Source organism: Sturnus vulgaris, chromosome 7 (assembly GCF_052056855.1).
Source record: "Sturnus vulgaris isolate bStuVul1 chromosome 7, bStuVul1.hap1, whole genome shotgun sequence".
In the NCBI taxonomy this organism is placed as follows: domain Eukaryota; kingdom Metazoa; phylum Chordata; class Aves; order Passeriformes; family Sturnidae; genus Sturnus; species Sturnus vulgaris.
Genome location: NC_142249.1, coordinates 25,368,556 through 25,395,708, shown reverse-complemented (window position 1 = coordinate 25,395,708; position 27,153 = coordinate 25,368,556). Strand labels below are relative to the sequence as shown.

Here is a 27,153-nt window from a genome sequence, read left to right as displayed (position 1 = left end):
GTGTGGCCTGGGATGTGGAAGGGAAAGGAAGGAAGGGTTGGGCTGAAGGAACAAGGACTGCTATCTGCAGAGAAAGCTGGAGATACCTGATGATGGGTTTGGTTCGTCAACACGGCCAAGTGCTGATGGGCTGATAGAAAGTCCCAGCTGTAGTGCTGGCTCCAGTGATGCAGCTCAGGAGGGTGCTTCAGAGGCCACGGGGTGGCACATGGTCACAGGGGGGTGGATGTGCCCAGCATCCACCCTCTGGGTCCATCTGCTCCAGTGATCTGCTTTTGTGCTCAGGCTGAAAATGAAGACGACATCCTGTTTTCCTGACCTACAGAGAAAGGGCAGCCCTGGAGGGCATTTCTGTGCCTGGATGGGATAAGAAGCTTTTCCCACTGCGGTCAGACTGAGAAAGGGTGTAGCTGCCCTTGGCCTGAGTTCTGTAGTGTGCAGAGGCAGCACTGTGCATTGCAGTGAGACGGGCTCAGTGCTGGTGGCTGAAGTGATACCGAAGCCAGCAGGGTGCCCAGGACAAATAAACCCTCCCCAGCCCACACCATCCTCCCTTAGAAGGAGGACCCCTCCTCATGCTCCTGCTCTCTGGGGAAGCAGGTGCCGCAGTGCTTGGTGTGACCCTGTGAAAACCTCTCCAGACATCCTTAATCACATTCCTCTGGAACAGGGACACATCTGGTACAAACATGATCCTGTCCCCAAGGATCTTGGGCTAATTCCTGTCATAGAGCCTCAGAGCAGCCTCGGGCAGGGAGAGCTTTGATCATCACCATCGTCACTTTGCAGAGGATGGGGCTGGAGGAGGGGTCCACAGCTTAATGAGCTGAGTTCAAGCAGCCCAAGCCTGAGCTGGCCTGGCCAGACTGACCAAGTCTGAGGTGTGGCTGGGCTACCCACAGTCTGGGAATGGGAGAGGGAGGACCTGCCCTTTTCAAGTGTTGATTTATAAGTTGATTTCAAGGAATTGTGAAACTAGAACAAGGAGAGGGCCAGAACTGTGGGATCAGTTTGCACCCTAATGCATGTTCTGTGTGTCCACTTCCTCTTGCATGCATGCAGCCTGAGTTAAGAGAGTGCCTCAGCCTCTGGTGGTCTGCTAGGGTCTGGCAATGGGTGGCATGCCTGATTTTTGGCTGCTGTTCTCAGTAGTTCTCCATCTTTGGTGAACACATTCCTGGCTGTCCCGTGCTTTGGGCAAGGGGGGATTTGGTTGCCTCAGTGAAGCAGCAGGGCCTGGCAGTGGGCCAGGTGATGGTAGCAATGCATAGCAGAGCACAGGTTCCCTGCTTCTCCACCTGTGCCTTCGTCTGGTCCAAAGTATCCTGCCTCTGCTGCTGACTCTCCCAAATGAGATCATCCCAGGAATGACAGTGGAGGAAATCAGCCCTCCACCCTATGACCACAGTTCTGATGAGCCACTGAGGAAGTGGGAGTTGCAGCCAAGGTGGCACAGCTCGACCCCTCGCAGGCAATGGGAGAGCAAGTCTGTCAGATGCTTCCCACCCACAGCAGGGCATGCAGGCTTGCCTGCCTCCCAGCAATGTGCCAGACCCGTGGCAGAAGAGGAAATTAAGATATTGTCTGGGGTCCAAGAGGAATTCCTGCCTCAGCTTGTTTCTGCCAGTCCTCTGCCGACCTTCCCTCGGTGTGGAAAGCCCAGCAGGAAGCTGACTCACTGTCTGCTACTGCCATGGCTGGGTGCGGGGCCCTGCTGCCTGCAGCACCAGAGTTGCTCCTTTCATGGATGCAGGGATAGCTCACTGCTCAGACTCACCAGCACCTGCCTGCCCTGGCTGTCCTCTCCCAGAGCCCAGCACTCTGCTGACAAGCAGAGAACAGCCATGGCATCCTGGTTCTTGTGCTGTCTGCAGCTGGGCTGAGAGCAGGGTTGGAAGCTTGTTGGGTTGCTGACGTTGCTGCCAAACTCACAGTCAGCACTACTGTGCCAGGTCTGGGGAAGGAGGCAGCCCCGAGATTGTAGGGTAAGGAGTGGGGGGCTGATGGACTGGAGAGAGGTCCCAGGCTTCTCCTGCACAGTGGGGCTCATGTGATAGCGAGTCAGCAATCACCTGCTTACCATTCTTCTGTGAAGAAGCAGGTGGTCACAGTCACCCCTTCTCAGGAGCAGCACCTAAAGCCAGCTAGGAAACAGTTCAGATATTGCAGTTTCCAAGTGGGCTGTACAAATGCAGGACTAGTGCTTTAATTAAATGAAAGGAACAAATTTCAGGTGTACGTTTCTTGTCAAGATTCTTGCCACCTTTCCTACTAGGCTGATAGAGTACAGGGCTTACAGCTTCAGTCACTGATGCTCCATTTGGGGAATCCAGTGTTAATTGACTGAGAGATGGAAAATTACTTTGTTCTAAGGACTTGATCAAGGCGCCTTCTACTTCCCTCTTGGAAAGTGTCAGTCAACAATACTGTTAATGCTAAAAACTTTGCCCTTTTGAAATGTAGTATCCTTCCCTTTTACCCTGGATGACAGCAACCATGGCCGAAGTTTCTTGGAGAAATCTGGGAGAGGATGTCTGGTGGTGGAGGCTGCTGGCCGGCAGGCAGGTGGAGGAGAGAGAAGTGTACTCCAACTTTCCCGTGGTTATGAGGAGCTCCACGGCCCCCTGGTGACCAGCCAAAACTGAGAAGCTTAACAGCCAAAATTGTCTGCAGAAACAGTATCAGCAGGAATCCCCTCTCCTCCCGCGAGGAGGAAGCGGTCTGTGGCAGAAACAACCTGGTAATAAATATGTGGCTATAAGGAGGGCTGTCAAGGACACTGTGAGTAGATTTAATCCCTTTCTCTGACACAGTGATTGGCCTGGCGGATAGAAGTATTAGATAGGAGATAAGAACTGCAGTAAGGCTTCTGGCACCGTCTTGCAGGATGTTTTCGTAAAACAGGGAAAGTGGTGTAGATTAAACTAATCCAGCATAAGTAGAAAAGAGCCTGGATAGTCACGCTCAGGACAGCTCTCAATAATTTGGTATCAAAATGGAAGGATACATTGACAGTGACTCATATATCAGGAAACTACTAAAAGGGCCAGATAGTGATGGTGAGAGAGTGGTGGGGGTGGTCATCACAGGTTAGACAGTGGCCTCGGTGTGACTGTACAGTGGTGGATGTCGGACAAGATACTGCCATCTACGTCAGAATCCCCTCTGTGTTTTAAGTAGTTAAAAACTCTTCAATTATTAACCAAAATAATAATAATAATAAACTAAAAAAACTTTCCCCCACAACCCTCCATTAGATTTCCTCTCTTTCAGAATAATTTCTGATGGAAAGAAACACCTTCACAGAGCACTTGTGAACTATGATCTGGCCACACTTGGATGTGTGATCAAGTTCTATCTTTGAACTATGATCTGGAGAAACTTTGCCCAGAGTATTGCTCTTTGCCACCTGTTCCAGATGTCAGAGACATCATTTCGAAGCTCTATCAGGACTCTTGTTAACGGTCTCTCTCACTGCATCATGCTATGATGGTCTGCTGAAGGAACCCCAAACCCGAAATGTTTGCTATTCAGGATGATATCAATTGCCCTTACAAAGGACAGCACTTGGTTACTGTGGCTGTGTACAGCAGTGGTCCCCCGTCCCCGCCGCGTGTCTCTGGATGGCACCGACCGCTCGGGCCTCCCCCACCCCAATCCGTCTCAGCACCCTCCTCTCCAGATGCGCTCCTCTTCCCAGCCAGTCTCATCCCGCTCCTAAACGCTCCGGCATCGGCACAGCCCCGCCGCTGCCGCCGGAGCCGCAGGAGCTGCACTCCCCGCGCCCCGAGGCGGGAGGAGCGGGGCGGAGCGGGCGGCCCGGCCGCTCCCGCTGCCCGCGGCCGGCGAGGCGGAGCCAGCGCGGCGCGGGGCCGGCGAGCCGTGCCCGCCCGGCCGCGGCGATGCGGCGCTGAGAGCCGGCGGCAGCGCTTCCGCGGGCGTCTCCGCCGATGGACGCCTCTCTGCGCCAGGTGGGCAGCGGCGGGACGGGCACGGCAGCGGGGCTGGCCCCTGCTCGGGGCTGAGAGTGGCGGGTGCCGGGCGGAGGAGGCAGGATTGGGTCTCGGGGCGAGACGGGCATCGGGGTGCCGTGCCCCGGGCCAGGAACGCCCCCGGGGCCGTGGGAAGCTGCGCTCCCCGCGGGCCGCGCCGCGGCCCCTCTGCCCCCTCGCCGAGGCGGTCTCGGTTGCACTTTCTGTGGAGCGATGGGATGCGGAGGGTTTTGTCCCCGAGCGCTCCCCAGCCCGGCTCGGCACCGCGCAACCCGTGAGAGGGGTTGAAGGGGCTGCGGGAGCCGGAGCCCGGCCGATGTGCGGTGCCGGCAATGCGGACCGAGGGCTGCTTGCAGGAGGAGAGTGTTTGTCGCATGATAGTTATGGCTGCCCAGAGCCGGCTCCTTAATCCTCTGGAACGACTTCAGGGTCCGGAGCCTGCTCCTGCCTGCGTGTGCGTGTCACAGAGCGGCTGGTCTCCGGGGCACCGGGCCGGTGAGCAGGCGGGCAGCGTGTGGCGGGAGTCCCCTGCCCTCGCTGCCGCTGCCCGGTCACCGTCACGCTGGCGGGCAGAGCGTGCCCGGGGCCGAACCCGTACCTGTTAGCCGCAGGCTCGGGTCCCGGGGTGAGCGCACAGCCCTGCGGGCATGGGGCTGCCATGGGGGGCGAGTGACTGATGGCGCGGGGCACAGCCCAGATGCCCCGAAATTCTCTGTGCCGTTTTTCTTGCCTGATCATACATAGGTTTCCAGCCCAGCTTGGTGATGCCTTTGGTTGTGAGGGGCAGGTGGGCGCAAGGCCGGGGCCGCCCTTTCTGGACCCATGGGTGACAGTGGGTGCCCGTGGCACTGGCAGTGGGCACGGTAGGCACTATGGGGTGACGGGGTCTTCTCGAGGTCTGAAAGCCTCCTGCCTGGGGCATGACACATCTGCCCCCTCCAGCCCCCAGATGCTTTCCAGGCCATTAACCCCGGTGTCTGGCCCTGCGAGTTATGGGTGCAGAAGGGGAGCTAGCAGCGCTCCGGAGCAGCCCGTGGTCGCTGGGCTGGAGCAGCTGATGGGCTTGAGCCTGCCCCCTCCCTGGTGAAGCACACTTTCTTTATCAGAACAGATTGTTTTCCCAGATCTGGCCCCAGAGAGGAAGGAGTGGCTGCCCCCGGGCTGTGCGGCTGGGGCTGCCCCGCAGCATGCGGCAGCGCATCGCCCAGCATCCTTCAGCCATTAACTGATTAACCTGCTGCTCCTGGAAGTCTGGGCCGTCTGTATCTAATCAGATGAAGGCCGGGGTTTCCCAAAGGGCCATTTCACCAGAGCCTTTATGCCCACCCCTCTGTCAGGAGGAGCCTTCTGGCTTCTTGCAACAGGAGCAGCCACTGAGGAGCCTGAAGGAACCGATGGGATGGGAGTGGGAGGCTGGAAAGGGGATACCCAGAAGTGCCCGTCTCAGCAAATAGCACCCATCAGAGAACTGCCTATTTTGTCCAGCTCCACCTGTCCAGGCATGATTCTGCCATTATCTGAAGAAACAGGGATTTCCAGGGAAGGGCTGAGGGGCAGTCCTGGAGCTAGAGTCTCTCTAAGAGTCAAACATCTCTTGTAAACCAGACTTATATCCTGATGAAGCAAGGTAGGCAAGACTGGAGAACTGGGGTGAGCATGTGCAGGAAAGCATCAGACTTTGCTTTGCAGGAAAGGCAGTGGGGGTGGGAGAGAGGGAATGTGGCTTCCCCAGAGCTGGAATGTTTGGCATTTGCTGCACCCCAGCCACTCTTCCTCCTTCTCCATGGGGGGTTCTTGGTGGGAGGGAAAGCCTGAGTAGAGGGAGTTGCTTCGCTTCTTTCTCCAGCAGCAGAAGATGAGCTTGTCCCAGGGGATGCATGTCATGTTTTACAGTGAATAGCTTAAACCCCTGTGCTGTTGGTCTTGCCTTAGCAGGCTCCCATGCTGTGCTTAGCATTTAGATTATCATACTCAGCTATGGGATCCAGTATCTGGGGTTAGGTGGGGATGCCATGAGTCTTCACAACCCCCTTAGTTCTCCCTTTGACATGCTGGAGGACCAAAATGGCTTTGTGAAGGGTTCAACTTACTTGTCATCCTGGTTCTGCCAAGGGAGGAATAGTTTTGGCCATTTGTGCCAGCTTGACACTGTGGAAAGGTTTGCCATGTGCTGTGCCCTCCTCTGCCCATAGACCACAGGGACAGTGAGCTGCTGGGGTGTGTGCTGCTGCTACTGCTCTTCTGCAGCGTCCTAAGCCGGCCAGGTTAGAAAACTTTCATCCTCAGCGAGTGGTACAGCACAAAAATGTGTGTGTGCCTCTGCCATTGGAGGTCTGCTGTGCGGCATGGCTCAGAGATGTGACAGATGATGCCTTTGCTCCAGCCGGATGTGAGTGCAGGAGCCATGTGTGTGTGCTCCACCATCTCCTTGCTTGGCTGCTGCAAGTCCTGTGCCCAGGCAGTGAGGAGGGGCCCCGGAGGCCAGGGCTGTGGCATGGTGACAGATCATGGTTTCCCTGTGTGTCTGGAGTGTGGGCAGGATGTGGGGTTGACACAGAGGATGTGACTCGCTCTCCAATTCTCCCCTTCGGAGCAGGAATGTCATGGACAGAGTTAAAGGAGATACTTCTCCCATCCTGTCCTTCTGCACTCCAGTTGGAGTGACCAGTTAGCATGGTCCCAATAGTCAGTCTGCACTAAGGAGCAGCATCCAGTGGAGTCAGAGATGCTGTTCTCCTCCTCATGTGCCACTGGCCTAGAAATGCTGGCATTTTAAGCGTTAAACAGTTTTCCTCATTGCTCTTGTGATGAAATCCAAAGCTTTTCATCTGTGTTGTAAAATAAATCCCCTGAAGTTCTTAAGCTTTCTGACATGGGGAGAGAAAGGCGGGGTAATTCTGTCTTCATGTCCTGCATGGCTGTGGTGATTGGAATTGTCATCTCTACAGCTGTCACGGTCTTCACTTACTATTCCCCATGTTCCTCATCCTTCCCTGGCCACAGCCCTTCTCTTCTCTGTGGCCTGGGACATCTGCCATGGAGCTAGGGAGAGGATCCATCTCTCCTGGGGGTACATGCAGATCAGGAAGGAGCCTCAGAGCCCAGGCTGTGAAGGAGTACTAAGGCTACTGGAGTTGCCACCATGAATGCACCTGAGCTGCTTTCTTGGCCCCAAACTGAGGTGGGGAGCAAGTACCTCTGCCAGGTTTCTTTTGCTCTGACAGCTTTGCTCTGACTGCTGACTACTTGATGCAAGTGGAAAGTGCCTGACTACTCCACAAAACCATCAGGGAGTCTACAGAGTGTAGCCCTTTACTGGCCACAAGACACTCAGCTGAATTTGCTGTGCTTTGGCCATCTAATGGCTTCTTAGTCCCAGTGTAAAGTCATATGCATAAGCATCTGCTGGGAGGGAACATGGGTAAGGAGAGCAACTGAAAGGACTTGACTGTGAATGCAACTTTGCAGTGTGGAGCTTGCCTGTTTCATGGGTGCAGCAGGTACAGGACTAGCCTGATTTTTGGTTGCACATACAGTTCTCACCAGCTTTGGGCTCTCTGTTGTAGCTGCGTGGATGCATCATCCAGAGATCTGTGTCCCCAGGGACCCCAGGTTCTGCTGGGTGGGAAGGGCTTGTATATGGCTGGATTAGGTTTCTCAATAGCTTGGTTTGCCCTTCCCATGCTCCCTGCAGTTAGGAGAAGGAGGAGTTCCCGTGAGAGGGAAACATGGCCAGATGTCCGGGAGAATCTGTCCAGAGACTCTTGTCTGAGACAAGGAAAATGGTTCAGCTGACGTGGATGATGCTGACCATGAGTGATGTGCTGTCTTTACAGATAACAGTAAGCTGGATGCCCATGTGTTAACAAGCATTGTCTTAAGAAAATGCCATCTTAGAAAGAAAAGGTACTTAGAACATCATCTTCTTTAGCAGTGAGGCTGCTCTTTGAAGGAGTATTCTGGCCAGGCCTCTCTCCAGCTCTCAGGAACATGTGCTTTGCCAGCTTCCCCATATAACCTCCTCTCTGTCTACTGAGAATATTGTGACCTCTCAGAAAGAGGACCTGTAGGGTTTAAGAAGAGACAGCGAAATGCTGACTGTTACATCCATCTTGTATATGTAATGCTCTCTGTGTCAATAGCAAACAGAGCAACCCTTCTCTCTTAGCCTGTGTAGTGCAGCTAAAGACAAGTACCACTGTCCTTGAAGTTATCCATGCAGCATGAATGTTCCTGCACATGGAATCCTCCATCCAAGCTGTGTCTCCCCTAAACCATTCAGAGTGATAAAGAGGCAGATATAGGACAAAAGGGTTCGACTGCTCTGTTTAGGAGCAGCAATTGCAAGGAAGAAAGCTCTTGTGCCAAAGGTGACATGAAGAAGTGTCTGGCGGAAGAGAGGGAGTCCTGCTAGCTCCTTAGGGCATTCATCTGGAGCCAGGCTGCATGAGCTGCGACCTTGTCAGATCCCATCAGCAGCAAGAGGGTAGGCTGGTACAGGCTCTCAATGAGAGCCCCCACATGAAGGGAAGCCAGATTGCCCTGGGCCAGCCTGTAGCTGCCCCATTGTGGCCTCCAAAACCACCTTGTTCTGCTCTGGTTTCACTTCTTGCCACACTGACATTTAACATAATGATCACAAATGTTTTGCAATTTCTTTTTCCCGTTTTGCTTTAAGGAGAATGTGTGAACTATCTAAATGTGATCATTAAGACTGAAACTTGTGAGAGTCTGGATTTCCTGGTTATCTTTCAGTTACTCTAAACTCTGCAGTTCTGCCTCCTCATTTCCGTCTGAGATCACCCACAGTTCATCAGTGCTGTAGAACCAAGTCTTAGGAAAAACACCTATGGAGGGCCTATATGCATCACTTGGCACAGTGCCCAGGGGACTGAGAGGTCCTGTCATACAAGTGCAATAATTATCACAGCAACTGAACTGGTGGTGGGGCTTTAATAAATCCAGTTATCAGTGTATTCGATGAGAAGGTAGAAATTAGGGTTAGGATGAGGGCGGTGTATTAGTGCTGTTTATTCCTGTTACTTGCATCTTGAGCCAATGATGAAGATTTGGCTGAATCACACTTTCTAGAAGGCTTCTTATTTCTGGATTATCTCCTGCTTTTTGCAGTTTCTTCAAGTGGTTACACAACCTTGTTTTAAAATAAATCCTGCTTCATTTCTAAAGTGTCTGGCAGATCCAACCGTTTTCAGGTCCTACTTTTATTCTGCTTCATGAGAGTTGCTTTGTCCCAAATAACTTCTCTGTCTGCAAAGAATTATTTTCTGGCACTGGGTTGCCTCTGGGTTGCTGGCAAAGTTGAGCCAGCAGGTAGCAGAGAGGGGTCTCGGTGCTACTGGCTGCTGTGTCCTGTCAGCAGGGTTGAGCCAGTTGAGGATGCAGGGACAGAGATGAGGTTTGCAGCCCATGCTGGGCCACATGCTGCTCTTCCCCTCACTATCACTGTCTGGGCTAGATAGGTCGGCTCTGGCAAATCTACATAATGACATTAACATCTTCACAAATACTTTTGCACTACAAGGGATCTTTCTGAATAGCAAAAATGACTGAGCCTTTTATGTTGTTTCTGGAAGGCTTCTTTCTCACACCTCAAAGCATAAGTAAGCAGTAAACTTCCTTACTCCTGTTTATACATCCCAGACATGCATCAGCTCTTGTTGCAACCGAATGTCCTGGGAGTTTCTGCTCAGCAATTTGCAATCCTCTTTGGGTCTGTGACTTTCCAGAAGACATTCCTCTGTTTGAAGTACTCCTTGCATTCCTTCTCTCCTGATGATGACCTTTCAGTTCGGCTGTACTTTAATCCTGTTTTGTTCTAACAGGGGGTTGTGGAATCCACACTGCTCTGATGGTCACATCCTTGTGGGTACTTACTTATCTACCAGATGTTGGCATCTGCCAGTACTAGCACTACTTTAGATTTTAGGTCCTTGATGAGACTACAGAATAGTGCTGACCCTGTCACTGTAGACATTTGTTGGAAACTCCCTCAATTAGTAGCGATTTTCCCCATTCAGATCAGCAGTTTTGAGATCTCTTTGCAGCTGTTTGCTTCTCAAGAGCTGACTTTTACTGAAATACTGTGTTCTACATGGGCAATGCCATGAGAGTCAATCATGGTCCTATTTATCTTGTATGCTTAGATGCTAAGGGAGAAGAAGCCTTTTTCACTCGACTTCTTTCTACATGTTAACTGGTACTGGACAACAGTTAAAGCCAGAGTATCCTTAAGATGCAACAGCTGAGAGAAAACCTCTGTATTTTCCCTGGGGTTCTCAGACTAAGCAACCCATGATTATTAGGGATAGTCCTCCCATTTAGATTCTGACTCTTTCTTGGAATTTCCTCAGCATTACCAGACTTATAAAAAAATTAATATCAGCTGTTGAGAAACTTTATTGGGCAGATCTCTGGGAACTCTCAAACCTGTTGATTTGTAAAATATTTTATGTCCTTTCCATTTACTGAAAGCACTTCAGCATCGCAATGTGATGCAAGATGGGTGCTTTCCAGAGATGTTTGTTAAAAACTTCTGTATGTCTCCCTCATCACAGCACCAAGCCTGCCAGAGTTCAGGAAGTGTTTGGACAATACTCTTGCACACATGGTGTGACTCTTGGGGATGGTCCTGTGCAAGGCCAGGAGTTGGACTCGATAATCTTTGCAGATCCCCTCCAACTCAGCATATTCTGTGATAATTCACAGTGCTGCCATCAACATCTAGCAGTTGGATGCTGCTACTAGCACATGCCTTTGTACCCAGTGATTTTAGAAAACAGTGAAACACAGACTCTTCTGTCTTTCCTGTCTCCCAGCTTCTTTCTTGCATGGGTTGTTTGCCCCATTTTCCCCTACTTCCACTCTTATTTCAGATTGACTGACAGTGCATCCCAGCTCAAAGGCATTTCACTTGCTTTCTATGTAGTGTTTGAAGGAAGGACAGTGAGTACGAGCAAACACCAGGAAAATGTTTCACGTGAAGAGTTTAAAAAAAACTGAGATTACTTTATTAGTGAAATGACAAATAGGGGGAGACATGGCAAAAGAGCAGAAAATAATGGATGCGACAGAGAAGGTGGATTGGATTCCTCTGTGCCTCTACCTCTGACTGTAACCAAAAGGGATTTTCATCTTCACAGTGAAGAGACTGGTTTAAAAGTGTACGTTTCTGTATAATGTGTGAGTAGATGGTAGAACTCCACAAGAAGGGAATTATTGAAGTCAAGGATCTGGCGAGATGCAAAAAGGTATTGGACATAATCCCAAATTATGCATAATAAACATTGCAGAAGAAATACTGCTTCGGGGCTCTTGTCTGAGATTTTTACAAAGCACGTGGAACTGTGGCTGCTCAGTGACAGACCACTGTATCATTGTGGCTTCCTGAGGCCCCGAGCTCTATTCTGTGGATCTAGAAGACTTAAATGTCCATCAACCCAGCCTCACCCTTGAAGTCATTGGCTGGATTTGAGAGAGGGAGGGAAGTGCAAGAAAGCCACCTCACTCTATATTTGGTGGCAAGAGGGAGAGGCATCTTTGAGAAGCACTGCCCAAGTTGAGAGCAGGGCAGGAATGCCTTTTACTTGCTCAGTTTGGAGCTGCAAGCTGGTCAGGGAAGGTTTTGCTAGGGCCAGGCTGGGCTTTAGCACATGCCATGTTACCTCTTTTCTTCCAGGGCTACAGAAAAGATGTAGAAAAGCCAGTGTTGCTGTGATGTGACAAGGAATACACATCTGTAGATAGCCATGTGACTAATGTGCTTAGGGAATAAGTTGTTTTAATTCAGTTCCTAATTAAATTTTTAAGCAGGGAAGAGCTTGTAAAGAAGGCATGGAAGTGGTGTTTACTTTTATGAACATAATGAAATTCAGTATGCATTTTCAAGACTGGTGAGAATTTCTCAGATGGTTGCAAACTCTGTAGGACTACTACTTCACCTGAGAAGGAGAGTGGAATTGCAAGGAGCAGCTCATCTTAAACTGAGCTTGGAGGGAGTGTACAGTGAAGTCTGGAAGGATTCACACCTGCCTCCTTTCTGTGTACTTTGTGCTCATGGCAAAGGGCAGCTCTGAAGTATGTGAAAAACAGATGGGGACTCATTCCCTCCATTCCCATGACAAGCAGTTTGTGTGGTTCCTGTAGTGTGTAGTTGCTTCTTTGAGAAGATTAAGAATTACCTCCATGGACCAGGCATTTCCTGGGAGATATTTGAAGCTGGAGATGTTCTGGAGAGTGAGAAGCTGTGCAGCAGCCCAACTGGGGGAGGAGGCAGGAACAGAACAGATGGGAGGGGGAGGCAAAAGGGGAGTGGGAAGCAGTGCACATACATCAGTGACCAGAAGTGACAAACTGCTCTTAGATTATTTAAAATGCACAAACCTTTTCCTGATACTGCTATTCTGCAAAGCTGCTGGCAGACTGAGGGCTCTGCTCCTTAATTAGTGAGGAATGGGGCTGCTAATTGGCAGAATTAGCTTGAGTCATGGGCTCAGCCTAGGCTGCAACGAGCAGCTGGACCCATGGCTGCAGTTTGTGCCCAGCTCTGAGCCCTGCTGGCTTGCAGGGGCTGCCTGAGCTCAGTGAGCTCTGTGTGGGAATTGTAGGACCAGACAGGTACAGTCCAGTCCCTTTTTGCAGTGTGTCTTCCTCGTGCCTTACAAGAAGCAGGCTTTTGTTTAGTGCTGTTGCAGGTATTGTCCCTCTTCCCAGCTACTCCATGCTGGCTGCTGCCAACTGAGCTGTTGCTTGTGTCTCTCTTTCCTGTGACCTCCTGGACTGCCCCTCTTTTCCAGCAGCTGGTCCTAGTTTTGCTGATCACGTACAGCCCATGGCTTCGTTTCAGCCTGCTATCAGAAAAACAGCAAAGTTGCATTCCTTACCATATGGGTCTAGGCTGGCAGGGACTCCCCCTCCCCACCAATCTTACATCCATTAGCTAAAGCTCTTTATATTTGCCCTATCACTTATTCATGATCATCCAGATCAATCTCTTGGAAAGTGCATTTATTGAAACCTGATTCCGGCTTTGTCTGAATTGCAAGGGCCTTTCTAGCCCAGTCTCTGCCTCGTGGTTTGCAACCACAAAGCCCACTGAGGCTGGGAAAAGAGCTGGCTCAGCACTGTGCTGCTAGGAGAGCCTTTTCTAAGCCTAGGAGCATATGGATCCATCGCCAGGAGAAACACAAGGCTTGGATGCCCAGTACCCACCAAACAGCCTCAGTGTGTTAGGAGGACAAAGGTGAGTTACTTAAATAGCATTTGTAGTTGAAAACTTGTGGCACCCACAGAGGTTTTTGTTTCAGACTCTCAGTGCAGGGGTGTACATTTTTGAGACATCCCTGCCCCTTGCAGAATGGCTGATTTGGTATAATTACCTAAATCAAGGAAGGCATTGCAAGAGCCTCTTGTAGTATTGTGTTTTTAGGTAGATCTAGAAGCTGAGACAGCCAAGTTCAATCACAAAGTACTGGAAAAAGCAGACAATTGTGTGCTCCTTTCACACACTGAAAAGTATCTTCCAAGCAAAACCACTTTTCCTCTCTGAATAACCCCTGGAAAACTGATGCAGCCATCCTGGTTTAGTCCCTCCTGATCACGTTACTCCTGGCAGTTGTGTAGGTTTGTGCACAAGAAGGAATGAGATGTCTGAGTGCACTCAGAGAGGCAGCACTGCTGTGTCCTGAAGTTCAGCTGGGGCAGCTCATTCTTGCTTGGGAAGAAGCAGTTTTCAGAAGGCAGAGGACATCCAGGGAAAACGTGGAGATTCAAGGGTAGTCCTGAAAATGCAAGTAAGGAGAACAGAATATGAAGACTTGCTTCTGAAGAGTGACACAGTTGTGGAGTGCTTTCTCATGTCAGTCCTTGAATGTGTTTCCTGCTGGGCTGGGAGGCTCTGGAGAGGCCAAGGGACCTGCAGATGCAAAGTTTTGTGTCCTGTCCTCTGGAGCTTACCTTGCTGCCTTCAACAGCTGGATAACTGATGAGGAGGGTTTAGCTGCTGGCTACACACTCTAATGTGTGGATGCCTTGCTGCTGCAGTAAAGGCTGTGTGCTGCCTGTCTGCCCGTTCCCTGGATGCAGCACACAAGATCTCCCTTATTTTTTCCCTGCTGACACACCATACTCCATCTCCTGAGATGAGATACAAGCATGTGAATGCAAGAGAGAGCTTCCGGTTTCAGTTACTCTAAAAAAAAAAAATAAGCATAGAAGGCCAAAGAAATCTGTGGCTTCAATTGATTTTTTGATATCCTGAATAGCCGGAAATGTTATTTATTTCTGAGTCTAGGATCCCAAAGTGCCATGTGTTATTTGAACTGAGAAATGGCATCTTAGAGTTTACTGTCACAGTAGAAGGCATGATAGTGTGACCATGGGCCAGTACTGATGAAACACTGCTCTTTGTGTGCAAGCAACTTTATTTTCTAAATTACAACCCCATGGTACAGGATCACTTTTCAGGATTGTGCTTTGCTGTGCACTTTGTGGCAAGGCAAGTTCATGGACAGATGGTTACTGAGGCCATAGGAATGAGGATGTTGGTCTCAGAGTTTGTTTAACATCTGAATAACCTGCCCTTGATATAGGGACTGGTACATTATTATTTTATTCTTCCTTTCAGTTCCTGCTGTTGTTCACTTTAAAGCCAAAGCTATAGACCAGCCTAGTACTCCTAGTAAAAGAATAATTGGGAGGGGATAAGCTCATTATATAAGGGGCTTGAGTTAACTGTATGATCAGTATTCAGCCAGCTTTATATGATGGAAAGTGATTACACAAAATCATCACTGCTCTTCCTCCTCTGTCTTTTAAGGTGTTCTCTTCAAATTGGTGATTGCTTGTTGCTTCATTTTGTTAAACTGTTTTGTCTGTGGGTGAGGGTGGACCTTCTACATCCCAGAATGAAAGCTGAAGGATTTTTACTCTTGTCCTAGAAGAGCAGAGTTTTCCCATCATTTGTGGTGCCCTGTGGTAGCTGGGCCCCCCAGAGCTGGCACATTGCTGCTGGGCAGTGCTTGATCCTACTGACCTTGCTTCCCCTATGGAAGTTCAGCCTTGCTGCCTGGCAGTTTTTGGAAGTTTTCTGCTCAATGTAATCCTTTCAACTGATCAATAAGATGTGTGGCATTGGGGGAGAGGGGAGTAAATTGAGGGCAGTCTCCTTGGTGTCACCATCTGCTCCTGTATTTAGTCAAGGCTCCTTGGGGAATTTCATGTTTAGAAAAAAGGAATGGTGGAAGGAGATGCACTAAAACAAACTCTGCCTTTCAGAAATGGGGCTATGGGTATGCTGGGCAGAAGTTACAATAATTATTTACTCTGTGGTTCCTTTTCTGGCTACGTCAGCACAGTATTCCTCTTGGAAACAGCATAACTGGGTGCAGTTATTCTGCTGTGCAGAGGCAATTGCTGCTGTACAAACAGCTACAACGTCAGAGTAAATTGAAGTAAGTCATTCTGGGCAGCTGAAATACCACAGTGCCTGGGAGTTTCAGCCTTCTATTCCTTAGCAGCACACAGAAGGACCTGCCATAAGTTTGTATGGTGTTGTACAAAAGAACCGTGTCTCCTTGGAGGAGTATTTGTTAATACTTTTGCACATGGACTTCTGCTGGGAAAGGAGTCTGAATCAGTGTGGACTTTTAGATAATTTCTATGTGTTGAAGATAGGCAATGAGATAATTCAGCTATCTCCCCTCTTTTCCCTTTTAAGTGGTACCTATTAAGTAACAGTCTTCATGCCTATGGATTGTCTCTTCTGTGTCAGATTATCAACTGCCTGTGGCTTCAAGTTAATTTCTTAGCTCAGGGAGTGGAAAGTCTGTGTCCCCTCTGGTCTTCAGGGACAGACTGTAGGCTGCTGTGATCGTGGCACACTCCCACACACAAGGTGTGTGTGCAGTGGCATTGGGGCACAGTTACATGGCAGGGTGCAGACTTGTCTTCTGATTAAACTGCACTTGCCTCAGGCCCTCATCTCTGCCATCCTGGGTTACCTGTGTCTGAAGGCATTGAAATGCACTCTTGGAGATGTTTACACTAAGTGTCTTATAATAGGCTTTCTTCCACCCCACTGTTTGGAGACACAACCTTCCTGTTTTCTGACTCTTTGCTTTCTACCATGGTGGTAGTAGAAGTCTGGTGAAAGTAGCAAAAAAATCCTTAAACAAATATTGCTGTTCATATGTTTATGCACAATAATCAGAATGTGATTTGGGAAATTGATTTCACAACAGCAATGTCTTGCCCAGATGCCTCAGGACGCTTTATTTCAAGCATCCAGAGTTTTGGAAAACCTAAGAGGGTGTAATAAATCCTCTATATAGTTCCTCAAAATCTGTGTGTGTTGTATTGTTCATACCAGCTCTCTGGGATCTCAAATCTGTAACATAAGATTCCATTTTTTTCTATCACTATTGTTCACTGGACATGAGGATGATCTCTGCAGACCATCCATGGGTTTAGGTGCTGATCAGATGCAATGGTGCTTTTCATTCACTTGGTGAGGGGAGATTAATCTGCTTGGTGCGGAAACTCTAGACCAGAGCATAGCAGTAAAGCTAGAATTATGTACACCATTTTAATGTCATTAAACCCAGTTCTTTTATTGGGAGGACAGGAGGTTGGCCTATAGATGTATCTCCTTGAGTAAGGAAAGCCCAGGGTATCAAAGAGTTTAGAGTGACTTAAGTAGTTTAAAAAAACCCACCTAAACTAAAAACAAATCATTCAAAATAGAATTAGTGTTTCACATTTTGTATAATGTAATATAGAAACATTATTCAATTTCTTCAAACATATTAAGCCTACAAGCAAAAAGCTAATGATGCTGATGGGATTAAGAGGGTAGGAAGGGCTTAAAGCTCACGATCAATAATTTAGGGGCATAAAAAAATTAGGAAGAAAGTCAGTCGATGAAAGGCAGAATGGCCCTAATGTTACTCAACAGTTGAGCACTTTGGATTTTTCTCAATATTTATCTAAGCAGCGTTTATGTGATTTCTGTGGGAAGACATGGAAGTGATTACTTTGCAATAACTGAAATGTGGTGTGACTTCATGCCTAGCCCTGTAACTGCAGGTCATGCTTGCCCTGATCTGCCTTCATGCTCCTGCTCTTTCCCGTGTACCAAGTCCCACAGGCAGACAGGGCAGAAGAGGCCAATTCAGCAAACTTGTTTTCCCTACTATTTTGGTAGGCAAGTTATGAGATCTACCTGTCCTGCAGATCCCTGCATGTGTGTTACCAGAAATCTGGGTTTGTGCTCAGACTTGTCTTGAGGGACACGGAGCAGTTTAAGATGTTGTAATGTATGTGAAACATCACATATATAAACATATATAAACAGCAGTGCATACAAACATCAGACACCAGGACCATCATGTATACATCAGTGTATATATACATCAAAGAAACGCCCAGGTCATGTCATTTACCAAAGGAACTCTTGCCAGAGTTTGCAAACAAAGCTCTGTGAAATCCTCTTTGCTGGTGATTTCTGTAAGCATTTTGACTTACAATGATGCGTGGGTGTATGACATTGTAAACATGCTTTATTTGTATTTTCTATTATTATTATTATAGCATGACTTCTAATGACCAGCTATTCCAAGTTTTAAAATATTTAGATAGTCAAACTAACTATTCTATGTGTTGGTATCTTTCCGTGACAGTTTCTATAAAAATTGGTGTTTCCTTACTTTAGTTTCCGCATGAAGCTCATTAAAACTGCTTTTTCTTCCGCTCATGTTACATTAAGAAAAAAAAAGTTTCTCTGAAAATGTAAGTAGGAGTTACTTAAATATTTTAAGCAGCTGTAGCTTGGAAGTAGTCTCTGAATACTGTAGCTTTCCTTGGGTGTTTGCACCCTGTGTGCAGATCTCAGAGGCAGCAGTTCTTTCTAATGGGATGTCTCCTGGTTTTTGCAGGGTGCCAGAGTATGGCTGCGGGAGGAGGACCAGCTGCAGCCATGCACTGTTGGCTTGTGTGCCAATGGAACTGTTCTCTTCACCTCAGATTATGGCATGGTAAGTGAAGTTTGCATGAGGCTGTAGCCTATGCCAAGCTGTAAGATGGACTTCTTGGTTTTGCATGACCATCATGTTGAAATTTATCAATGGAAATGCTGCAATTCTCTCTGAAAAGTTTGTCTCTGTTACAAACTATGCCAAAGATCTAACAAATGTTAAAAAGAGAAGATTGTTCTTGTTCTTTTAATTTCTCTGCCTACCTCACTTTTCCTGGTTTCCCTTGTACCATATTTGAAGGAGTTGCCTTAACAGCCCATGAAAATCATTATATTGGCTAAATGCTCCTGGAAGAAGGCAGCTCCATCAACCAGGCAGCCCTTCCTGCCAAGATGTGCAAGCTGTGCCACTCTAGGGGTGCTTGCACTCGCCACCAGCCACTTCAGCAGTTCTGCTGTCATCCCTTTGGGCCAGGGGCACGGGGCAGTGGGTTCCCTGTGCTGGTCAGTGTGTAAGGGCAGCAGAGATGCACAGGACAGCTCAGCAAGGCAGCCAAGCTCCCCTGAGAGCAGAGCTCTTCAAAAGCAAAAGAACAAGCTTATTTCCCACCTGATTTCCAGCCCTGTGCTCCTTGTGGTTCCCTGCTGCATCTACTGCAGTACTCATGGAATAATATTGGTAGGAAGGGACCTCTGGGGATCATCCACTCCTCAGTGAGTCAGCTCGCCTGACTGACCCTGGGAAAACTATTCACAGCCTTCACAGAGTTCTTGGTGAGTCAGACTGGTGCCTCGGCTGGGAGGAGGATGGGGAAATGGGCAGGACTGTGCCCTCCAGCAGTGAGCAATTAGACCTGCTCAGCTGTTCTGGGGAATGGGCCCTGCAGGTGGCTGCTTTGTTACAGAAAAATGGACAGGTTTTCTTCAGCCTCTTACCTGGCAAACAAAGGAGGACACAGAGGGAAAGGAGATTTAGGACTCTAGTTTGTGGAGTCAATGGTAGGAATGTATTTTTCAGTATTGCCTTGAAAGGGCTAGATTTGAAGTCATCATTCTTTTATAAAGAGTCTGATTTGTTTCTTAGAGATAGAAATTCCCCTAGCAAACACATTTTTATATGGTTACTGTAGTCTCTCAAACCCCTTCTCGAGGAGTTGATTTGTTTTGGGAGCGCTGGATATCACTAACGCATTTTAAGGGATCACAGATAATGCAACAGCCTCCAGTGGGACAAAAACTGGTGAGTACTTCTGTGACTTTCCCAGATCTGTCTCTTCTGACATGCTGCTGGGGCCTTGTAAAATCTTTCAAACCCACCTGGCACCCCTGAAAGGACACCGGAAATCCCACTTTGGAGCTCCCTGTGTGGGTGCACCCACCTCCAGCCTGTGCCCTGTATGCTGGAAAATATGCTCAGGATAATGCTGGGTGGCTTACAGGTGTGAGAAAAAAAACCCCAACAACAAAAAACAAACAAGCAAAAAAAAAACCCACTGAGTTTGGGTTTTTTTCTTCCATGAAACAAGAAACCACTAGGCTGGAGTGGAGGAGCATGTGCTTTATGGCTTATGCAGTAAAAGCACATGGTGATCATTAATGGGGTTCCTTTATTCAGTGCTACCCACAAGAGCTGTGTGCTTCCCTTACCTGCCACATTCATTACTTCTTACCTGTACCTAACCTGGCAGTCCTAGCCCAGGTGAAAACTCTGATAAATGTCTTCACTTTGGATTGGATGGGGAAGTTGGTTCCTCTGATTTTTAGGACTCCCAAATCTAGTGTCCTCATGTTTGCTGTGGCCCAGCACCCCTGCAGCTCTGAGGTAAGAAGTCCAGTCATGCTTCAAAGCTTTTGTCATTTGTTTTCACTTCCTTAAAAACACTTCAAGCAATAAATCCATCAGAAGTGCGACTTCCTGGGAGGAAAGGAGGAGCTTTGCTTATGAAACACAAGATTGGAAACCACGATCCAGACAAAACAGCCAAATGCTTTATGGATAAATATAACTTGGATGCCAGGTGGGAGCGTTGCTTATGTGCTCAGGATGGCACTAATGGATGGAATTGAGTTTGAAAAGGAATCATTTCTCCCTTGCTGAGCCTGGTGAGCAGCACTGACAAGCCTCATCTTGGCTTGTTTACTGGCCAGATTTTGCTTTATTCCTGACCAATGCAGGGCCTTGGAGAGAGTCATGGTCATTTTTCTCTCACTTTGAGCTAAATCTGAGGCAAATTTAGTGTGTCACTGGTGAGAAAGAAATCTTTGGCTGTGAGGTGCCTGTTAGACGAAAAGCTGATTATTTTTCTTCCCAAAAATAAAGATCTACTTACTAACGCCTCTAATTTCGTGGTTTATTAATTAGCTTGTTAAAAAAGGGATATTCTAGGGGCAACTTTGCTGTGAGATCAGTTTGCCTGAGTTCTTACTTGCTTCAGAAAAAATCAGCTATCACATTCAGCTCAGTAGTGCTGAACATCAGCCTGGCATAACCTTCCTGGAACAGGATGATGGGGGAGGATCATTAAAATTGCTCTCCTGGCAGATTGCTGGAAGCGTCCAGGACTGAGCAGTGGGGCAACAAAAGCATGGGTGAAGGTGGAGTATCATCCTTTTTGTGTCTCAAACCTCTGAATTCCTTGAAGGAGTCATTTTGACAGTCTTGGGACGTGTGTCTGTGTCCAGGAGCAGGGATGATCCTTGCAGCCTGTTGGTGAAACACAGACTGGAAAAGCCACCCTCTTCCCTGGAAGGCAGAGAGCCAATTAAAAAGTCACCTTTCTTCCAGTGCTAGGGAGGACCCAAAAACTCTCCCACATGTCACAAGTGCCTTCCAGAGGCAGAGAGCCATCACCCCCCAAACCTCAGTGGACCTGGAGGCCCCAGCCTCTGCTGAGGAAGGGAGAGCTGCCTAGGCATGCAGTGACGTGCAGATGATCCTCCACATCCTCAGGGACAGGCAGGTGACAACTTGGCCTCGGCTGGGATTGCAATGTGGCATCACACTGCTCCTTCAGGGAGTAAATTTTACCTCTGCAGTGTTTGTGTCCCGAGGGTGCCAGAACAAATACTACAAATAAACCTTTGTTGCTGTCCTGCCAGAGCATCTGCTTAACTCTTTATGGATATTGGACCAGACTTTTTAGAGAGGGATGACTGAATAACAGCAATCAAGTGACTCAAGACAGGTATAACAGGTGACTATCTAAGCCCTACTAATCATTTACCTGTGTATTTAGGACGCCTGTTCCTCAAGGTTCCATTTTCTCCCATGTTGTTTACAGGAGCAAGGAAACAAGCTCTGACCCATCACTTTTTGTGCATAGCAGCCTCTGGGCACAGGTGCTGCCAGCTGCTTGATATCTTTTAGTACACTTTTCCACTCAGCTTTTTATCTAAATGTTTTCTTAATATTTCTCTTCTGGCCCAAATGGCTGCAAGTGCTGACAGAGCAGTAGTAAATGAGTAAGTACCAGGCAGATATAAGGAAAGACCACATCATACTGTTTTTCACTTGTCCTTTTCCAAGTTTTGTGTAAGTCAGCAGACAAGAGAGAACCAGGGTCATTTGTTGCCTCCTGGTTTGAAAGTGCTGTACTGATTTTGTTCCTGAAAGTCCAGTTCATGTTGTGCATCTGGAGCTTGCACTCCCTCCTGAATTTAGTTGTCCATTCTCCCTTTCTGCTCCCTCAGTTCTCTTGTGAACGTGCCTGAGGTCTCTGCTCTGAAGAAGAAGAAGAAAAAAGTGTTTTTATTTATTTAGGGTCATGCTTGCAGAGTAGGAGTCCTGCTGATGGCACCCAGGAGCAGAACTGGTGTGGAGAGGCCTGGAGAGAGCCTTTTTGTTGGACTGGGCTTTGTTTTACACTGATTATGAACTCTGTATTTTTGAAAGCCTCCTGGCTGGTGAAAGAAGTGGGCTGTGAATAAAGTCTGCCCGTGGAAGAGACTGAGTAGTCCTTGCCACACAGGTGTGACTGGTCAGAAATGGGGCAAACACACCTGAGAGACTGAGCCAGCTTCTCCTCCCCATCTCCCTTCCAGAACAGAGCTGCTCTGGTGCTTGTGCATCATGATGATCTTGTAAGGGATGCTGTGCTGGGTTGTTGCTGCCCTGCACTGGCAGGGTGCAGGCTCAGAGCCTGAAGGGGTGAGCACCTGCAATGTGCCGCAGCTGGGAGCCCTGCAAGGGACGGGCAGGGGTGGCTCGCTGGAGGGGGCTGGGTGACCTCATTCTGTCTGCAGCCTGCAGCTGCAGGGATGGCCTCTCCAGCAGTGACAACAGCCTGAGCACTCCAAGGAGATGGGCAGGAGAAACCAGCTAGATCGACACTATAGATTATAGTTTATTCTCTATGGAGCCCATCAATTTCTTGCTGGCACCCAGGAGGGCTGACAAGCAGGGATGGAAATGAGGTAGAGACCAGAGCCCTAGGAGGGGAGGAAAAGCACAAGATTCTTTGGAGGGGCTACTGTGGGACCAGTTTCCTTCTCCAGGATGCTTAAATGAAGTCTCCCATCTGTCTCTCTTTGGGTCTTACCACAGCTTTGGATGCTGGGTGGGAGATGGCACATGGCTGAATCCAAGAGTGGGAAGCAACTTAAATAACTTTTGTGAAATGCCAGCATCGTGCTTGAGGAGGAGGAAAGGAGGGCTGAGATGTGCATGTTGTGGAAGGGGAACAGTCACATAATCTTAGCTGTGTTGAAAGGGGGTGAGGGAGATGACCTGGTAACTGAAGAGTGGATTATTGAGGAGAAGAAAGCTCTGGCAGGAAGAAGGATGCAGCAATTGAGGCAAGATGAGTGCAACTGCACAGAGAGATGAGTACTTCCTAGAGCAATGATAGAAGTTAATAGGTGTCACTGTACAAATATTTTGAAAGCTGTATCATACACATACATGTCATCACACAGAGAGAATGTCACTATATTTGGCTCCTCATGTGCTTTGCTTTCCATTGCACTTGAGATGACAAACTCTTCCAGATGCTCTCTGGCTGCTTCTATGGAGAGTGCAGGGCCAAACTTGGAATGTCAATTAACTTTTCCTCTACTTCCCCAAGGTCAGAGACATGATCTCACCTGTGTTTTTTGTGAAAGACTGTTCCTGGTCTCTTGGGAGCAGCTGCCATCATTATTCACAGTCATGAGTGCAGTGTGCAATACCTATCCAGCCTACCAGCTGGAGGCTGGTGCCCTGCTTCTCTTAAGGGGAAATTAAGTAACCTTGTGTTGATTTGTCCCCATCAGTAGAGAAAATGAGAGATTGACTGTGTAAGCAAAAGAAGGGAATATGCTGTATCGTTTCTGGCCAGAGGGCTCAAATAAGTAGGAGCAGGAACAGAAGGGTGACTATAAAAGGAGGGAGCAGACCTGTGTTTTATTTCCTTTTCCAATGCCAAAGTATGAAGGTGCACATTTCTGATAGGAAATCAGGCCATGTGCCCAGGTGTCGTGAGCTAATTTGTCCTTCTCCCCATTCTTCCAGGTGTTCCAGTACCCCAAGGCCACCCTTTCCAGAGAAAAGGTCTTACCCATGCACCAGACCAGCGTTGATGGGGTAGAAGACATGTCCATGCTGGGAGATCTGCATGAAGCTGCCATCCTGCTTAACCTTCACCAGCGCTACCAACAGGGTAACATCTATGTGAGTGCTCATCCCTTTTGGCTTTGTAGTTTTTGTTTAGCTTCAGGGCTGCCACTTTGCATGTGAAGTACTGATGTTATCCTTGTCTCTTGTGGATAGGAATTGGAGGGGCTTTTTCTTCCTTGCCAGCTCCATCATCCCTGTGAGATCCTACCTTTATCAGGGGGACCTTTTTGCCTCTATGGAGGAAGTCCCAAAACATGAATGTTCACCTCTGAGTTTTGTGGTAATTGCATAGCTCTGTATCCTCCATGGACATCCATGTCTGATGAGCTGTCATTCACATTTCCCAGGTTCCCCATTATGGCTGTTCCATGCTTTATAAGGCCAAGCAGACTGGAAAGTGCAGTGTACACAGGTTGTTGCTGAGTATCCCCCCTGATCTAGACAGACCAAGATGCTGCCTAACAAAACTAGGAATACAATCATGTTGCCTAACTCTTCTGCTTTTACATGCAGTTATGTCTTTTAATTTAATTATTTTATATTTTTTTATTGCTCTGCTCTCCTTGCACAGATGAATACTCATAGCATCTCCTGACTTCCCTCTCGGGAATGAGACAAGTGTTAGGAAAGGGACTTGTGAGAAAAGTACACTTGGGACAAGACATCCCTGAACTGCTGGGGTGGCAGTGCTCAGCTGAGACTTGGAGAGAAAAAGGAAGATAGATTACAAAGACTGTCTTACCTTGCTTTACTCTTACCTTGCTTGTCCATGCTATGTGCACACAGAGTTTTCAGAATATGACAGAAAAAATGTCTCTTGTTGCATAGCAACTGTTATCAAGGCAACCAAACCATATGCACCTGTATTCCAGTAAATTATCAGTAAAGTGACCCTGTTTCTGAACCACCCCCTGCACTGGATGCAGAGGAGACTGTAAATTCTCTTCTTTTCTTTCTTTTTGCTGTAGACACCTTTGTCTGTCAACATAGCCTTGTGACCCTGTGACAGTACCCATGTGCATGCACTATTTTGGTGGCTCCTATCCTTGCTGCTCTTCTTGTCCTGTGTTTGACACATGCTATGTGTCTGTGCAGCTTTTGACCCATTTGGGTATATTCCTCCTGTTTCTTCTTCCTCACACCTTAAAATGTGATGCAGGTTTCTTTTCAGTCTGTGCCTTGTACCAGAAATGCCACAACACCAGCAGTGCCATAGCAGTCATATCTCCTTAAGCCTTTCAGCTAGCTCTGATGTGTCATTCCTTCTCTTATTCAGCATTAGTTCTGTGCCTTCTCTATCCGTGCATAAAGGTGTTAAAGTTTAACACCTTGTTTTGCCTTTGCATAGTGCATGAATCTCAGATGTGCACCTCGGGTCTGAAATTTTTGGAGATGTATGAAGGGGCCTGACCTCTGTAACATGCTCAGCATTGGGAACCCCTCAGTGTAGAATTATTAGCCCCACCATGAGCTCCTAAAGGGGATTGTTTCTGAACAGGAAGTGTAGGTAGCAGTAAATCTAGACTGGTCTGGCACCCACAATTAATTTACTACAGTAATACTGACAAGCTCAACAGTACCTTTTGTTTTCCAGATAAATACTATTCAAGCTCTACCCAGCTGTTGAAGGAAGTTATATTAGCCTGCATCTTCCTTCTTCATTCTTACAATTCCTGTATTCCTTAATAAAAGTAGACCCAACATAATGCGAGTGATGTAGAAATGAGCCAGGGGCTGTACTTCCATGTTTTGTATTGTCCTTAGCAAAGCCATGCCTAACCATCCAAGTAGGATCTATTGTCCTGAGAAGAAGACTTGCCACATGTGGCTTGTCCTGCTCTGGAGAGTTCTTTGGGGGCAATTACTTTGCTGATAGAATAGCTGGTATGTACATGGTTTTACTACTATTAAAAATTACGGATAGAAATTGTCTGTAAGGGAATGCATTTGCTGAGGAGACTGCAATTGGGTGGTGGAAAAGTCTCCTAGGAACACCTTTGAAAGAGATGGCTGTACTGGAAGAAGTTCTGGAAAGGGCTTTCCAGAAGTTCTCTGGAAAGGAGCTCTATTCCTAGTGAAACTACAATGGAAAATGCAAACTGAAACATCTGAGAAGAAAAGATGCTGTGAAGGTCTGGGAGAAGAGTTAGAATGGATGTTTCTGTCTTGTAGTCTCTGGACAATGCCTGTTCCTCAGCTGCTTGTGCAATACTTTTTCCCCAGTTCATGTTTTCTCACTCAGTGCTTTCTTCTCTCTCTCTCTTCCTCTCTGGCCAAAGATCATCTGCTTGCTTATTGCTTTCATTACCAATGAATTATATTTCTGCTCATAAATGTCCATGTCAGAGGGTCCTCAGGACTTGATCCGTGATATATCAGTTTATACTGATAATGTAATTTTGTCTAGTTGTTTTTTCCCTCCCCCAATGATCTTTGACTGATGCTTTAATAAATTAATTTAAAATATTTTGTTGACTACAGCATCTTATCACTCTGACTTCTGGCTTCAGAGCTTGGCATTGCTATAGCATCAGATTTCATTTGGCCTGCTGAGTCTTCCTTGTCACCAAGTGTTTAATTTACAGCTTCTCCAGCAGATACATTCAAATGCTTTTATATCTGCTGGGTGACTTGTAGTTAGTTCATGGCTTGGAAATAATGTTGTCCCTGACCACAAAGCTTGGCACCTCCTGCAGCATTTTACTGGGTGTTTACTGGGTCATGTCTGCTGAGAGTGGGTATTCCTTGAGTAGAGCAGTCCAAGATGTCCCTGTGAGGAAGGCCACCACACCAGCAGCATGGATGTTGACCATATTACAAAGCCTTCATTAGGAGAGAGGTGGCACCACTGCTCTGAACTGCAGCTCTGAGAATAACTGGATTTGAGCTGGTTGGCTGAACCGAAAAACTCATGCCCCAAAAAGCAAAATTAATTTCCTTTTGACTGCACAAAATAATACATTTGAAATTCAATATTGTGCTCTGGATATTTTATTTTAAATCATGCTACCTCTTTTTTTTTTGGATTGTGAGATTTTCAAAATAAATATTTTCAAAATAAAATGTTTAGGAAACATAGAAATGTTTTGATTTGAAATTCAGAGCTTCATCTTCGGCTGTCAATTTTGATTTGGTTTACCAAATTATTTAAGCTGCGCCAAACAGCATTTTTTCACCAGAAGAAAAATTATATGCTTTAGTGGTTCTTTGCACATGTGTGCAAAATGTGTGTGTGTTTGTGTTGTATTTAGGAGGTTCTTGAACCCTGCTAAGCCCCCTTTGCCTAGGACTGTGGATAGGGGCATTGAAGGTATCTCCTGACACTCTTTCAGTGCTGGCTCTGCTATTCAGCTTCAAGCACAGTGCAAAGTAGTTGGGTATGAAGATGGCTTCATAGCTTTTTTAATTGTGTAAGCTTGATTTAACAAAGACAACAGGATAAGAATGTTGTATGGTAAAGCAGCAAAATTCAGAGTCCTCCATCCATACCCAGCTGTACAGCTCCTTCTCTGGAGTTTGACATTCTTTGCCAAACTGTGGAGCTTTCTGCTGAAGCCCAATGTCCTTATTTAGGCTTTCTA

At 47.5% G+C, this 27,153-nt stretch overlaps 1 protein-coding gene across 1 annotated transcript in view; it reads left to right on the top strand.

Annotated features, from left to right (window-relative positions):
• Window positions 1–3,874: 3,874 nt before the first annotated feature.
• Window positions 3,875–27,153, top strand: part of LOC148223215 (unconventional myosin-X-like) — a 28,105-nt gene continuing 4,826 nt past the window's right edge. The window contains exons 1-3 of the mRNA XM_088168151.1: window positions 3,875–3,971; window positions 17,942–18,040; window positions 23,468–23,626. Coding sequence (XP_088024277.1) covers window positions 3,951–3,971; window positions 17,942–18,040; window positions 23,468–23,626 — 279 coding nt within the window. The 5' untranslated portion in view covers window positions 3,875–3,950. The remainder of the gene's footprint in view (window positions 3,972–17,941; window positions 18,041–23,467; window positions 23,627–27,153) is intronic.